The 15790-nt window shown below is 39.9% G+C and overlaps 1 protein-coding gene across 1 annotated transcript in view; it reads left to right on the top strand.

Moving 5' to 3' along the window:
* The window catches only part of spag9b (sperm associated antigen 9b), a 39947-nt gene that overhangs the window by 4671 nt on the left and 19486 nt on the right, over positions 1 to 15790 (top strand). Inside the window, exons 2-4 of the mRNA XM_085465515.1 lie at positions 8096 to 8216; positions 10557 to 10627; positions 11556 to 11653. Of these exons, the coding sequence (XP_085321641.1) occupies positions 8096 to 8216; positions 10557 to 10627; positions 11556 to 11653 (290 nt within the window). The remainder of the gene's footprint in view (positions 1 to 8095; positions 8217 to 10556; positions 10628 to 11555; positions 11654 to 15790) is intronic.

Below are 15790 nucleotides of genomic sequence, written 5' to 3'. Positions count from 1 at the left end.
ATGACAAGCGCAACAGGTCACAGAGAAGTGCATTAATAATTGATGTCATGTTGTAACATGTTCCCTCAGCTTTGAGACCTGCAGATGACATTTTCCATCAGCATGCTGAGGGTTTTTTTTCATCCAGCTGTGTGAAATTTCTCACCTCTGCTATACAGTGCCCTCTGTAATGTTTGGACACAGACACACAGACAAACCAATATGTGTGTGAATGACAGATGTTTTTATTCACAGTCGCCTAGTTTAACAGGTTCCAAATTAATGGGACAATTATCATGCAGTTTCAGGACCTGCTCTCTTGTTATTTCACAACAAATGGCACACCTTTACAAAATCGCTGTCAAAAATGTCAAATAGACTGTAACAAAGAAACTTGTGTTATTCTCATATTTTCATAAACATAAATACTGACGTGTTCAGATGACGGAGAACCATCATAGCAAACATATTACCAGCTGATCCTTAAGCTATGCAGGATGACTGATCCTACTGCATCAGCTGTTTAAATAGCAAGTGATGTTTTTGTGATTGCTTTTGGAAGTCTCCCTTGTTCTTATTCACCACTTATCTCATGCTCTGTTATAGAAGGAGACAGATTTCACAAAGTCTGAGCGACCACGATCACAAGCAGCCCATGTCAGTCTGCACACAGCAACATGATCGTGACTTGAATGTGTGAAAATTGTTGATACTGCACATACAACAAAATAGGGCTGCTCAATTAATCGAATTTTAATCACGATTACGATCTGGGCTTTCAACGATCATTAAAAATGACTGAGCCGATTATTACCCCCTCCCTCATTTATCCGCGTCACCTTAAAGGCCGGTCCGTGAAAATATTGTCGGGCATAAACCGTCCGTGGCGCAAAAAAGGTTGGAGACCGCTGATTAAGAGGACCCGAGGGAAGCTCGGAAAGCTAAGCAGAAGTTATTTGGAGAGTGACTGCCGTTGGTTGAAAAGAGAGTTTAAAAAAAAAACTTCAGTGGTGTTGCACACTATTTTATATTATTTTTTAAAGTCATTGTTAACCCTTTAAAGCCGGTCAGAGCAGTAAGCTCCGTTTTGCGTAACTATTGTTAAATCCCTGTAGAACCTGAACCGTGTAAGCTAGCGCAATAATTTGTTTTGCATATGAAACCGGAGGAGTTGTACTTACATCTGATGCCATCAGCTTGTCCTCGGTCACGGTTTCGTTCCACATATAGCTTTGCAAAAATTGCATAAAAAGCGCTTGCAGGAACAAAAACATAATATTCCAGAAACACGCTTTGCCGTTCCTATCAGCTGTTCGTAACACTTCCCACAGTGAAATGATGCACATGCTGTTTTCTTTGCAAATTTGCATCATAGGATTGTTTTTTGTTTTTCCTGCAGTATATAAAAATTGCTGTATCTCCAAAATAAAACTATGAAGACACTCAAAATAAATTTCCTGTGGTGGGAAACTATTTTTTGCAACTTTATTGTATTTAAAGTTTTGAGGGATAAACCTCTTAAATTTCTCCAAGTAGAAATATATGTAAACAAAACAAAAGCAATTTTCAATTTTTTTTGTAGTTTATTGCACTTTTTTGCAATTTATGTAATTACTATGGACTTAATGCATACATATTATTAAAATATGGGCTATAACAGTTGTATTGATGTATAGCAACTTGAAATGCTCCCACAAATGGCACTACAGCATGTAAAAAAAAAAAAAAATATATATAAGCTCTGGTGGACTTGGTTCTATAGTAGGTCTTAAAGGGTTAAATAAATATCGTCAAATAATCGTGATCTCAATTTCAGTGAAAATAATCGTGATCATCATTTTTGCCATAATCGAGCAGCCCTACAACAAAATGTATTCTTCTGCTGAATGATAGGTGCCGTCACTCAGAAAAACACTCATCAATGCATTAATTTTTTGTAGGGATACACCTGCTCTCTCTGTAGATGGTTCCAGTGCAGATAGCTGTGATTTTCACATTTACACCCACGTGTAGATGCACACAGCCCACACCAAAGCAACTGCCTTCTCTAAGGCTGATGAGCAGTGTGGCACAGATTCATTTATGAAGCTGCTCATTTAAAAAAGTCACTCTCGGAAAAAAGAATCAGATTAATCTCACCAAATCAACGCCGTATAGGCCAAGTCCTGCTTTTCTGTCCTTCAAGCTCAGAGGAATTCCTCTCATTGGCTTGCCTCAGCGAAAGGAGGAAAAGGCAAGGCAGGAAATTCTTTGGGAAAAACGGCACTTCCCTCAGTTCTTTTGTCCGTCCATGGTTATCTGCTGCTGATGTGGGAGAGGTCGCGCACTACTGACGAGTAATGCCAACTGATTGATCACCGTGAATCACTAACATGTACCAGGAGCAACCAATACTGGGTTCAGCATACTGTTGAATGGGTCCGTTTGACTGTGTCTTAAAGAAGAAAAGACTGAATTGTGACAGATGTGTCTGGCCATATTAGTTAAACTGCCGGAAAAGATAAACGTTTCTCAGTTTTCAGGCGAGTGACTGAAGCAACTGTCAATGAGAGTGAATACTGGTCATGGACATATGAGCTGATGCTAAGTACATTAGGAGGTTACATAGGCAAGAGGAACCTGGGCTTTAAAACAGGAGTTCACAAAACCAACTGGTGATGTTGCTGTAGCTATATCAGTCTGTAATACTCTCTGTTTGCGCGACAAGCAAATCAGCTTCCACTATGCATGAAAATTAGCAAAAGTGAGGCGAACAAAAGCATGTTGATTACTGCTGTAACATTAGAAATGTGACATGGTACCTATTTCAGCATTGAAAAATATCAAATATCCCAATACCCAAAGTGAAACCTGAATATCTGCCAAACAAATAGGCCTATAACCAAATCTTAGACATATGTCTGGGATAGAAATGTGTCAATCACTGTTGAACTGATTGTGCACAATTTTAAATTGTCTCAAGTAGATGAATCCTTTCAGACTTGAGTTATATTCCATGTTTTCCTCTAGCTCCATCATGATGGAAATCTGATTCTGGAAATCTGATCCTTTCCAGTGCTGCTAAAAAGTCCAAGTCTTCCCCCATCTAGAGAAATAACACAACATCTGCTGTGTAATTGCCACACAGTTTTGTGCCATTCACAGTCTATGATTATGTCAGGTGATCACCTGAAATTTGGTGCACGCATATTTATCGTTCCCTCAGAATGAGTCGTAAGCACTGCAAAAGTCTGTTATCAGGTCAGGGTGTGTTTGTTTGTGTGTTCATTCGTCATTAACCAAACTACCAAAAGAGCACAACAGCAGTCTGACAATAGGGATGGCATGCTAGTATTAGCTCAAAGCGCTGATTAGTCTGCAGTAAATACAGCCTCTCATACACTGCATGCTACCAGTGATTATTGTAATATTAGTAATAATTCACTGTGATGCATTTCTGGCATCTGAGAAGAAAGTTTTGGTGGTTTTGGTTGAAATTTTGTGTGAAGATTAATTATGAAAGTAGTTGGTGTTTTGTTTGACTAATAAATCGACTCATTGTAGTTCTAAGAAAGATGAGTAGGATCCCACAGTATGTTGTCAAAACAGTGTTATCTACAAGACAAATTATTTTACCATGACCTTTGGAAATCTATTAGACTACTGCAGGAGATCATCTAACCCTTTACTGCATCTGGTGTCCAGGACCTCAAACGCCCCCAGCTGTCCTAAACATCCCAGCAGGAATCTGTAGCCAAAAGCTCTAAAAAGGAGCTGATTTCAGTCTCTGTCAATTGAGTGCCAATACAGTGAAGCCCTGTGTGGGGGTAGGCACACACTTGTTCTGGAAGCACATGTGTTTGTTAGCAGGAGAGTGTGTGTTGGCACCCAGGGACAAAGAGATCATTATCCATGTAGCGTAGGGGGAAGAGTGCATGGTCAAACGCTGGAACACTTATTCTCTGGAGCGCTGTCATATGTGCAAGCCTCCTTCCCAGGTCATATGAGGAGCAGTGTGGTGAGAAAGAGTTTGGGAGTTATGTAGATAAATGTGTTGCTGCAGTGTGTGTTGGGTGGGTGGGGGTCAACATATGTCAGCTGTAGAGTCAGTTAGTCCTTTATGGTGGTAAATGGTGTCTTTTAAAGTTAATTGTTGAAAGTCTTAGGGGGGAACTGGAGAAGGTTTTTAAAACACAGACCCCTGCTGCTTCACCTATTTACCTCGTGTCTTTGTTATGTACATGTGCAGACTGCGGCACCACAGATAGAGACATCTGACCGTGTTATTTTTTAAAAATAACAAAGTTTTCTTGATGAAACACCTTTTTTTTTTTTTTTTTTTTTATACTCCTCAGGTCTTAATGGGACATGTTTAAATAAGAGGCTGCTTGTAACAGGCTTCTCAGGTGACCCTCATCTCTCTGCAGATGATACTCACCACCAGCCCGGGGCTCTACTGCAGGGTGTCTAATTCGCATCTGCATCACAAGACTGCATGTTTACAGCATCAGACACCTGATTCAGCTGAAGTATCAGTACAAATGAGACAAAGAGGCCAGCAGTACCCTGTGTATTCCCTTTTACTAGAAGTTTGGCTGTAGCCTTTAACCTTTAGTTATCAAAACAGTTCTAACAGTGATGCTGTCTGTCATGTTTGATGCTGTCTAATGGGACCTACTGTATTTTATTGTTGCAGTTATTCTGACCTGTAGCTATAAGATTCCCCATTCCTTTTAAGTTTTTAAGTTCTCTTGTAACTGTAAATGCAATCTTAACAGTTCCCCACCTCCTTACTTTCCCAAAGATCTGAGTAATGCAGCATTTTATTATTTTAATTATTTGTTCAGTGATCTACTGAAACATTTGATCTCTGCTGTAGACATAGAAAATATTCATGTAAGAAACAATAACCTTTTTTTTAGCCGCATTAGCAGCAAAGCCTAAACACATGCTGATCCGATGCACTGGATAAGTGCCTATACTTAGTCGCCCGTTTGGCTAATACAAGATGTGCAACCCCTAATTTACCTTATAAATTAGTCTACTGTTGCCAGCTTGAAAAAAGAATACAGAACCAGACAGATTTTCTAACTTCAAACATTTTATATGTTCAGCTTGTACCGTTTCAGTTAAGTCCGTTAATAAAAGAGAGTCGACTAGTTCCTTATTTGTTGTGTATGAACAATGTTAACTCTGTTTTGTTGCTGGTATAAACAGTAAAGTAGGAAGTAAACTTTCTTGTCTCTCTCTTTGTCACCCACTGTGTGTGCAGAAATGCACTTAGGCCAAAACGCTTTGCTGTTCTGTCTGTGAAGGTTCTCAGTCATCCAGGTCATTGTAGTCTAAAGAGCTGGAAAGAAAAGCGTCTGGACTTTAAGTTTCCTTGAAGACGTTTCGCCTCTCATCTGAGAAGCCTCCTCAGTTCTAAGAGCAACTGGTGGAGAGTCTGCAAGAGGGTCATGGACCCCCTATTGATCCTCCACCTAATCACACAAGCCAAGGTGTGAAAATGGGTGTGGGTCACAATCAGCCAAGGCTTTGAGTGAACTCATTGTGAAACCTAGCCCCACCCTATCATGTGAATACTGAGGTTTGCTGTTCTGTTCTTCATTATAACCGCTGTAGCAGACTGATAGTGCTACATGAATCAGCATTACTGATTTCTGTTTTATAATGTAATAAGAGTCTTGCTTTATTGTAACATACTGCTGCACAGTATGTTACACTACAAGAGCAAAATGATGAGTGCTAGACTGAAATAACTGAAGATTTTATGGTCACTCTAGTAATGTAGCTCTACTGGCTTGGTTACTCCACCACCTTGGTAAACAGTCAGTGTCAGCACCTATGGTGATTTCCTGACTTTCGTACTGGTGCCACAAGGTTCGTGCTTGTAGTTAAACAGTATAAGGTAGTTTTGTTTATGTCGTACTGGAGTTCACTCAAAGTTCATAAACCTGTTTTGAGAATTCTTGTGGTCTTTTGAGTCATATTTCGTCGTATTTGCTTCTTTAAAGAATTTCATTTACTTCTTTTTTTGTTATTGGATCCTTTAGAAACCCACTTTGCCAGATCTCTTTACAGTTTCATCTTATGTGTTAGATTTAATGTTGACTGATGGGTTTTTGGCTGGAGACAGTTTGAAGAAAGGGGTTGAAAATCAGGAGGTGAGTTTATCATAGTAATGATTTAACATGATTGCATGTCCAGTACTGTTTTAGAGGACTGAGGTTGCTGACAGCTGCTGCTGTGAAGGCTGCAAAACCAATCCTGATACGGATATCAAATAGTACACAGAAAAGCACTCAAGCACAAGCTGTGAGGAAGCTGTTGCTTTGCACCTGTTGTGCTGAGATGTTGGATAACTTTGATAATGAACAGAAGACAGACTCTGTGCTTTGTTTCCTATTTGTATTAATAGTATTAATATCGCCCAGATTAGGGCTGGGCCATATTATACCGTTCACGGTAATACCGGTATAATGTTAGGCAACGATAGGAAAATGAAATATCGCGATAGAATGGGAGTAAAACGCGCATGCGCAGTGCCTTTGTTTTCATACGCACATGGCCGATTGTTGAGTGAAACAGATGAACCAGAATTGGTTTGTAAAAATGGTGCAACTTCCGTGATGTGGAACTGGTTTGGTGTTTGTCCGTCAGATACACAACAAAGCACATTTTTTTGCAGAACATGCAAGCAGCCGTTGTTATTGTCGTATTTGTCGGACTAAGATGCTCTTAAATCTGGGAGTAATCTGGGTCCTAAGCTCCGTATGCTTCAGGTCAAACAACACTGCAGCATCACTTAGAGTTAAAAACTGTCTAAATTCTTTCATCTTTAATAAAACGATCAGCATTGCTGCTTTACCAGGTGTAACTATAAAGTTTAACTTCCAGGCATCCATGAAAACAAAAGTTATTACATTTAACGGAGTTAGAAGTTAGCAGGAAGCTAGCGGAAGTTAGCTCGCTAGTTTCGCTAGTTACCTAAGCATGATATTGCATGTTCTGACTGAGAGATTTCTGAAAAAAATCAAACGTACAGCTCTGCTATCACTTCCAACATAAATGAAGACAGGAAACTAAACAGCAGTGACGTTTGTAGGGTTACTGAAGTTGGGCTAGCTGGTATATAATGATGTGCTACGTGATCGCTAGCGACACAGCTATGTTAGCATAACATAAACAGTGAAGGTGGAGGACGAACACTAACACTTTTCCACTTATAAAAGTTAACGTGAAGGTTCTTCATGGTTAGAAACAAATGCAATCGCATGGCAGGATGCTGTAAACGGACGAAACTTCAGTCAGGAGAACAACTGAGATAATCCATCCACAATACGAGGTTAGTCATTAATATACTGCAGCAACATGGGAATAGAGCAGCTGCCAGAGAATTCAACATTAATGAATCAATGGTACAGAAGTGGAGGAAGCAAGAAGAATGAGTTTAATAAAGTTTGATTTATCTGACTGCTTTGTTTCGCTTAATGTGCCTTATAATCCCGTGCACCTTATGGTCCGAAAAATGCGTACTGCACACTGCAGTTTAATGTTGCAAAGCACCTCTTTTTAACTTCAGTGGATATTATACATGGTTATGCTCAGGATATGTCAGCCCATTTCTACTGGAAATGCCTTTGGTTAAACTTTCAGCAAGGAATTTGCATTTGCACTGTTACATTTTTATAAAGCTTTAATGTACATAAAAACCAGCTTCTTGTTTAAGTGAAAATAAATGGAAGGTTGTCTTTTTGCGCTAGTAATGTTGTGGAGTTGTATTTTGTCTCGCATCAATTATATCGTCGGTTATATCGTTATCGCAAATTTTCAAATATATATCGTGATAAATATTTTTGGCCATATCGCCCTGCTCTAGCCCAGATTGTTATCAAGTGCACACAGATGCAACATTTAGTCCACACAGCTCTATTTCATTCTTCTCTTTCAGGCAATGATTGCTTGACTGGCTAAGGAAGCTGACCGCTCACATGCATGTGTGACATTTTTTCCTCCTGATGCTGTCATAAACAAATCATCAGTGGATGTTCTTGTGCTTACAGTAGCTTACAGTACTCTTGTTAATGTCAGTGCTGTGGTAATAAATATCTGTTTTCACTGTGTCAATCTGCAGAGGTACATCGCCTTGGAAGACTCCCAGGATGGCGAGAAGAAGGATCTCCAGTGTCGACTGGTGACGTTGGAATCTCACACACGGCAGCTAGAGCTAAAAACTAGAAACTATGCAGATCAGAGTAAGTTGAATTTGCGTTTTATCTGTAACGACACACACACACACACACACCCTGTGAACAGCATCCACAGTTTGAAGCTTTTGTGAATGTTTATTTTCCTGATGTGCCACAGGGCAAAAAGACCACCTGAATGAAGCCTATTAGTGACATACTGTGAAGTGCTTAACTTACTAAATGAGCTCCAATAGAGTACGTTTAAAGCCCAGGAAAGTTTTACTGGGCTTTAATCTAAAAAAATAATATATTTTAGATGTGATATAATAAGTTCATTTCTGAAGTAGTACTTAAGAACGATACCATCCCTCACAGTGTGGGAGCCTTTCAAAGGCATAAAAAAAAAAAAAACCCTTCATGATGTGGGCATTACTCCACTGGTGACATAGTGTGTCACTGTCTGTTTGGTCCACCACAGTATCGCAGCACATTCCTCTTCTTCCATGCTCAGGGGAAATTTGCGAATTCTCAGCAAATCTCTTTTTAATTCTTTCGATCTGACGCTTCCTCTTTTTTCTGGTTATGTCATTGTGCCAGTTTCATTTAGTCTGTAATTTATGTTCATGGTCAGAATTGGCAGCAGAGAGAACTGCATCACTGCACTGTGTTCCTGTCAGTGGAAACACGTCTGTGTAAAGCGCACCAAATTTAGCTCCAAGCTCTAATTGGATAATGTGTTTTGACAACAAGACATTTGTTATCAGGAGTTTTCATGTTTATATTATTTCCTGGCACATAACAGGCCTTAATAGGCATGACGACGTTTGACTAAATGACATCTGAATTGGAAAACTGATTTAAAAATCTGACTTTTTATGTAGAAAACTGTGAATTCATGTAGACTATGTGCAAATTCTGACACACAAGTGAGCCAGATTTTAACACAAGTCATGATCAGAACCAGATCAAGTCTTGTTTTATTTGTGAGAGGATTAATTGTTTGCATGTGGGGCTTTCCTTAACAATCACACTGTTTTGTGAACACACCTGTAAATAACACCGCAGTTATTTCTGCTGCACTCTTTCACATCTACTTCCTCTATGAGCCCCCTCAAAAAAACCCAAACTAAATCACAGTTTTCCCCACAATATGCAGCTGCTCTGGTGCTCGTCATTGCTAACGTGCATGTTGATTCTCAAGAATTCTCGAATCAAGCTTTGCTAAACATCTGCGGATTTGAAACTTTGTGCATGTTCAAGGCAGAGGGTGCTGCTAGTACTCGGGCTTCTGCAAACCTTTAGGGCCACCTTTGACGGAGTGCACTTGCATGGCTGGAATCTGAATAACACAGTAATCTACTGCCCGACTGTTTGGCCCTGAATGAGCAGGGCCACCTGAGAGCCACAAACACTGGAATCAGTAAGTTGTCCTCAACTGGCTGGATAGAACTCAGAGCAATGTTTATGTGTTTATTTATTTTTTACTAATTATAAAGATGCATCATTTCCATTCTTATTCCTTGAAGTTCCTTTAGCTTTTGTCAGACATGGATACAGCTACTGCAGACCTCTTTCTGTTAAAATCTGTGTTTAATATGAAGGTGTAAACAGTCATGATGCTAACAGGTTCATCTCCATGACACTGACAGTAGTTGCACTATATTGTCTATGAATGAGGTTTTAGATCTAGCGACATCTGACGCACAACTCGGCCTTCTTAATAAAGGTAATCTATTTTTATAATTAAAGTCAAGTTCTACATTTACTTCGTTAGCACACTGATACACACTTAAGTAGATATATCAAATATTAAATTTAGGCTTATACGTAAAGTTTATTAATTTCTATGAGTTACATTGAAAACTTATTCCAGCTTCTAAACTGTGACTGTGCCTGAAAGCTCAACTCTAAGGATTACAGTGTCATTTGCTGTTAGATCAGCCCTGTAGTAAAAACTCAGAAGAAAGACTCCAAAAAAAAAGAGAAATAAAACTACAAACAGCTGGAATCAGCAGCATTTGTCTTTTATCCAACTGAGCTACTCAACATGCAGGAGATACACATTCAGAGTGATGATGATTTTTTTATTTTTATTAATTTCATTATTATTTTTAGTAGTGGAAAAGCAAAAAGGATGCCTTTTGGACTTGATGTTGGGTATTCAGAGCTGTGGGTACATCTGCCCCCAGTTCTTTGGTGGCACTCGGGAGGATTTTGTTGGTGCATGGCAGCCCTCTTCTGGCTCTGAGATATTACTGCAGCAGATAACTGTATCATGCTCAGTGACATAACATGTAAAAACATTGGATTTTCCACTCTCATAGAGTCTAGTCTTTCAGTATTTTCAGTAAAATTGGTTCTAGTCCTGTTCCTGTTTTCATTATATGAACTTTGTTTCTTATCCAGTTAGCAGATTGGAGGAGAGAGAAGCAGAGCTCAAAAAAGAGTACAATGCCCTTCATCAGAGACACACTGAGGTAAGAGTGTGAGGAGATGTTTGTATGGATGCTTTTACAGTAAGCTGTGGGGAAAAAATCTGTAATATTATTATTTTTATAACTTGCACAGCATATAAATAAAGAATAAGTGAAAACGTGCTGGGATAAGCAGCCAAGAAACTCCATATGGTTTCCATATCCTTAAGATTTGATTGGTTGATAGCTGTTTTCTGTATTTTAGTCATTTTTAAGATCAGATTATTTTGCAGTGTAATGATATTAAATATGTCTCATTATCCCAAAAAACATCAAAAGTAACAGGTTATAATCTCAGCATGACAGAATGTTTCACTGAACTAATGTGTATGTCTGTGTGTACATTTAACATATGCTGTTCTTTACCTGCATATTCAAGTTTATAAGGTTATTCATGTGCATTCATGTGTGGGGAGGACTTACCTGTGACCACACAGTGGAGTGTTTTCAAACACCGTGATAAGTAATGGATCATAAGTAACTGCACATCAAAAGTCGAGCCTTTTCTTTTTTTTTTCAGGAGACCATCAAGAATCAGTTTGAGTCTTAAATGGAAAAACAAATGTAACAACAAATTGTTGAGGAAAAGAAGAAAAAGAATGATTTTAAACATGAAGAATCTGACTGTAAATGAGGTTTTTGCTGAGCCTTCAGTCTGTCCCTGTCTGTTGTTCATTATTTATCACTAACTGTTGCCTCTATGTCCAAATAAACCTCTGAGGCCTCAGCAGCCAACTGCTAATCTGAATAATGTTGAACAGGGGAGATGAAAGCCTAATGAAGGCTGTCACCTACACACTGCATCAACATGGTTCTTTGTAAGGCTGACTGTCACAGCTGTGGACCCAAAGCACTTCATATTCATTAGTGCAGTTTGTATCAGTGAGATCACTTCATGTCCTAACGATCGTCTCGCTTGTATATCTTTTAGATGATCCACAGCTACATGGAGCATCTGGAGCGGACTAAACACCAACATGCAGCGATGACAGCAGAGCCCTCAGATACAGGAACATCAGTCAGGACACGGTTAGACAACCGCACTGTTTTTCTTTTTTTTTTTCTCCTCTTTTCTTTTCTTGTTTCATATTATAGTTGGAGACAGTTGGGTACCTTCAATATCTGAACCAGCACAGGTACCTGAGAGTCCATATTTCACATTTGAGACTTTTTATTTATTGAAAACTTTTTACCTTCTTCACCACAGGGATGTAATAAAAAGGAAGTTCAAACAGTCAGGCTTTAAAAAAAACCCAAAATCCCAGTAGGAGATAATTGGTGTCACGGTGATGATTACCAACTTTCTCTGTTAACCCGGGCTTTCTGCTTTGGGCTCTGCACGTGCTCACCCACAAATGGGCAATGAATGCCTCCTATTACTCTGCAAAATGATCATTAGGAGTGTTGCCTACTCGAGCCACACATGTTGTAACAAGGTGATGCTGATGAAATTGTGATTTTTATTTTTTTTTAACATTTTCTATAAAATCTATTTTAAAAAAATAACCGTATTACGACACAGCAGCACTGTTGCAAAACAGACAAGAAGTCATTGAGATTAGTTAATATTGGTGTTTAGCAGTGAACATGAGCAGTGAAATAGCAGCTTACTATTTTAACGCTGAGTGTGTTCTCGGCGCTGCTGTTTATTTCTCAGGTGAAAGGCGTACATGAGAGTTCTGACACTTTAAACTGGATTCATTAAAAACGGTGAAGGTTACAGTCACATAGCCCACTAAAGACGTGGAAATGTAAAATGTATTTTATGTATTGGACAAGTATTGTGTGTGTGTGTGTGTGTGTGTGTGTGTGTGTGTGTGTGTGTGTGTGTGTGTGTGTGCGCGCTGTTATTCCAGTGATGTAAAAGAGACTTGGAACCAAGTACAACAGCATTTATATTTTCTGCATCATCATCTCAAACAGTGGGAGTGCACAGTTTGTGCTGCTGTAACTTTACAGCTTCATGTTAGTAAGGTCCAGCTTAACAATTTGCACATTTAAGATGATTTTTTTTTTTACCCAGCAGAGAGTCTTCCTTGCACTTACAACATGCTGTAAACATGGTGAGTCCATGCTGTTAACTGTTAAGTTAAAACATTTACAAGCAGTAAACAGTCCAATTCCTGTGATAACTTATCCCGCTACAGGATTGGAAGCTATCGCTGCCTCTCTAAAAGCTTCATCATCACCATCATCCTCAAATAAGTGCAAAATTTAGCCTTTAGTCCTTCTGTGAATTTGACATTCATGCTGTCAGATGTGGTACATTCAACTTTGACAAGTGTTTGGTTGTCCAGATATTTCCTCAGATTAGACGTGTTTCCATAACCAGCTTTGCATTTTGATCTACAAACATCTGCGTCAAAATTTGAAAAGTGTAGCCATAAAAGTTGAAACACTACTTTCGACCCACCATTGTGGGAGGTGGAGTGCTAAATTAGTTTTTTTCCCTCTTTTCTTGACTTTGTATGATGTTATTTATAACACAACAGATATTACTGTGCTCATCATTAAGAGTACAGGGGAAGTTGTCAAATGACAGCCTCACTTGTACCCTTAATGATGGTTTTGACACCTCAGTGTATATCAATAAAAACTTTGATGACCATTTGAATAGAATCAAGGGTAGCTGCATAGGCAGAGGCTGCTCATTTCAGAAAAGAGCCTCAAAGGTTACAGCTAGTAGCTTTTCAAGAGATAAAGGGTTAATCTGGGCAGCTCGTGCACACATCTCTGTCCAGAAGCCCCACCCACCTCCTGTTCAAACTTTCTCTTTACAAAGGGCAGCCAATCAGAGAGCAGTTGGCTTAAAGTGAAGGGGCATATATACAATAAGGATTATTATGAAGAGCTAATCACACAAAGCTGCTCTAGCGGAGTCCAGGGCCCTGTGCTTCGTACGTCGCTTACTACATCCAAGATCAAATGAAACATCCAAGACCAAATCATCGCGCTAACTCTGAGCTCGCTATTCCGGTTCCCCGAACACACCTGTTGTTGACGATTAGTATAGCTGGATGAAGTAATGTGAGATCACTGGGTGGCCCAACAGGGGCTACGCATCGATAGTAGAAACATTGATCGGCAACCCTTTGATTGGTCGGCGAAAATGTCGAAGGAGCGCGCTCGGTATTTTTCGGCAGCAGAGCAAGAACTCTTGAGTGAGGGATTTCAGGAGTTTCAGAGTTTAATTAAAACGCAAGGGAACACTGCAAAGGCTGCAAAAGCAAGGAGAGAGGGCTGGCAGAAAGTTGCTGACAAATCAAACTCGTAAGTAATTCAATAATAACAATAATAATGGAGTGGATTTATATAGCGCTTTTCAAGGCACCCAAAGCGCTTTACAATGCCACTATTCATTCACTCTCACATTCACACACTGGTGGAGGCAGCTACGGTTGTAGCCACAGCTGCCCTGGGGCAGACTGACAGAAGCCAGGCTGCCATATTGCGCCATCGGCCCCTCTGGCCAACACCAGTAGGCGGTAGGGTAGATTTATCATATCACACCATATTATCCAATATTATATTACATTATATTATATTATAATATGTTATATTATATCCCCTTTCACATTAGAGCCACAACAGGACCCACTAGAACATGGGAACAAGTAAAAGTGAAATATAAGAATATTCTACAGAATGGTAATATTTATCACTTATATTGCTTTTCGTCTCTTGGAAAGAGACCCTGGAATGATCTGTTTGTTTGTTCATAACAGCAACCAAGAAAAGGGCAGAGCAAAAAAAAAGACAGGTGGTGGTCCTGCACCCCCTCGTCAACAAGTTGGTTAAGTGAATAATACCCTCACGGGAAAATCGATATCTCTCTATGAGCACACTGTCGCGCTGAGCTAAAGGATCCTGTCTGTCCCGCAATATACACTGAATTCTGAGGACTCTCCTTATCAATCTTGCACCTTCCGCAATGGGTTGGTCGCGTATACGGACAGGACATGGCTGCAACAGACTTCCCAAATCCACCTTCGCTTTTATAGCCGTGGTCTCTCATCTTGATTACACGAAGTAATTTACAATTGCTACTCTGAAATATGAATTACATCTGTAATAATCACATACATGTAATAGAATGTTAATAGTACATTTCCCTTTTTTAGGATATGACCTGTATGTATCTGTGTGAAATCAATAAAAGGATCAAGTGCTGCATTATCTTTAGTTACATTGATGTTATTTATTTATGGTGAAACAGTGGTGGAATATCGCTGTTGCTTTCGTATGAATGACGCGGACATACCTGCGTGGCCGCGATCTAATCCTGTTTACATAAAGTAAACCTGCTCCCCAGCAGGTTTACGCTTACGGCTCTGTTGCTATGACAGCAAGTCCCGGATGGGCTTCGGGGAACCGAACGATCCAGGATCACGCGAAATCGTCAACAATCTAATCCAGCTAACTTACTTAGCGAGGTACGAAGAACGGGCCCCAGGACTTAAACTATTGAGCTGAAAATGAGCAGAATAAGATGCCTACAACATCAGCATGAAGCATGTTAGCCTTGTGACATTAGCGTTTAGCTCAACCTAACATGGCTGTGCTCAAATAACTGAACATGCAACACGTTCCAGGCACAGATGCATACAGATTGCTATACTGAGTTTACATATATAATCTAAATGTAGTAATCTAATTTTATTATAACTTGGACTTGAACTTTGGACTCAAACCTGGGCTGCTGCTTTGTGGCCACACAGCCTGTAGTCACCTGAACACCCACTGAGCTAAACTGAAGGCCCCCCCCCCCCCCCCCCCATATTTTTTTTTTCGTCCAGCATTTTTTACTGTTGACAAAATTTAACATTATATACCTGATGGATTCAGTGAATGCAGTTTCTCACTCACACCCTCGCATGCAGATGCACGCACTCGCACTCACACACACACACACACACACACACACGCTCGTTTTGATCAGTCTCCTCATTATGCAGCCAGTAAGCTGCAGCCTGAGAAGAGGCATATGGAACGAGCTGCCTCAGCATCCAAAAGGGAGAGGGAGATGGAGAGAGAGACTGAGAGGGAGGGGTGGTAGTGGGTGCTATCGCACGGAGAGAGGGAAAGCGTCAGAGTGTTCTAGACTGCACAGTGGCTGCCGTGTGGCATCTCGGCAGAGGATAGGAAGAGGAAAGGAGCAAGAAAAAC

This window comes from Copadichromis virginalis, linkage group LG8, assembly GCF_057382275.1.
Source record: "Copadichromis virginalis isolate Kocher_CV1m ecotype Utaka linkage group LG8, C_Virginalis_male_GT1.1, whole genome shotgun sequence".
In the NCBI taxonomy this organism is placed as follows: Eukaryota; Metazoa; Chordata; class Actinopteri; order Cichliformes; family Cichlidae; genus Copadichromis; species Copadichromis virginalis.
The sequence above is the reverse complement of the archived record's forward strand: the minus strand, read 5'-3'. Positions and strand labels throughout refer to the sequence as shown.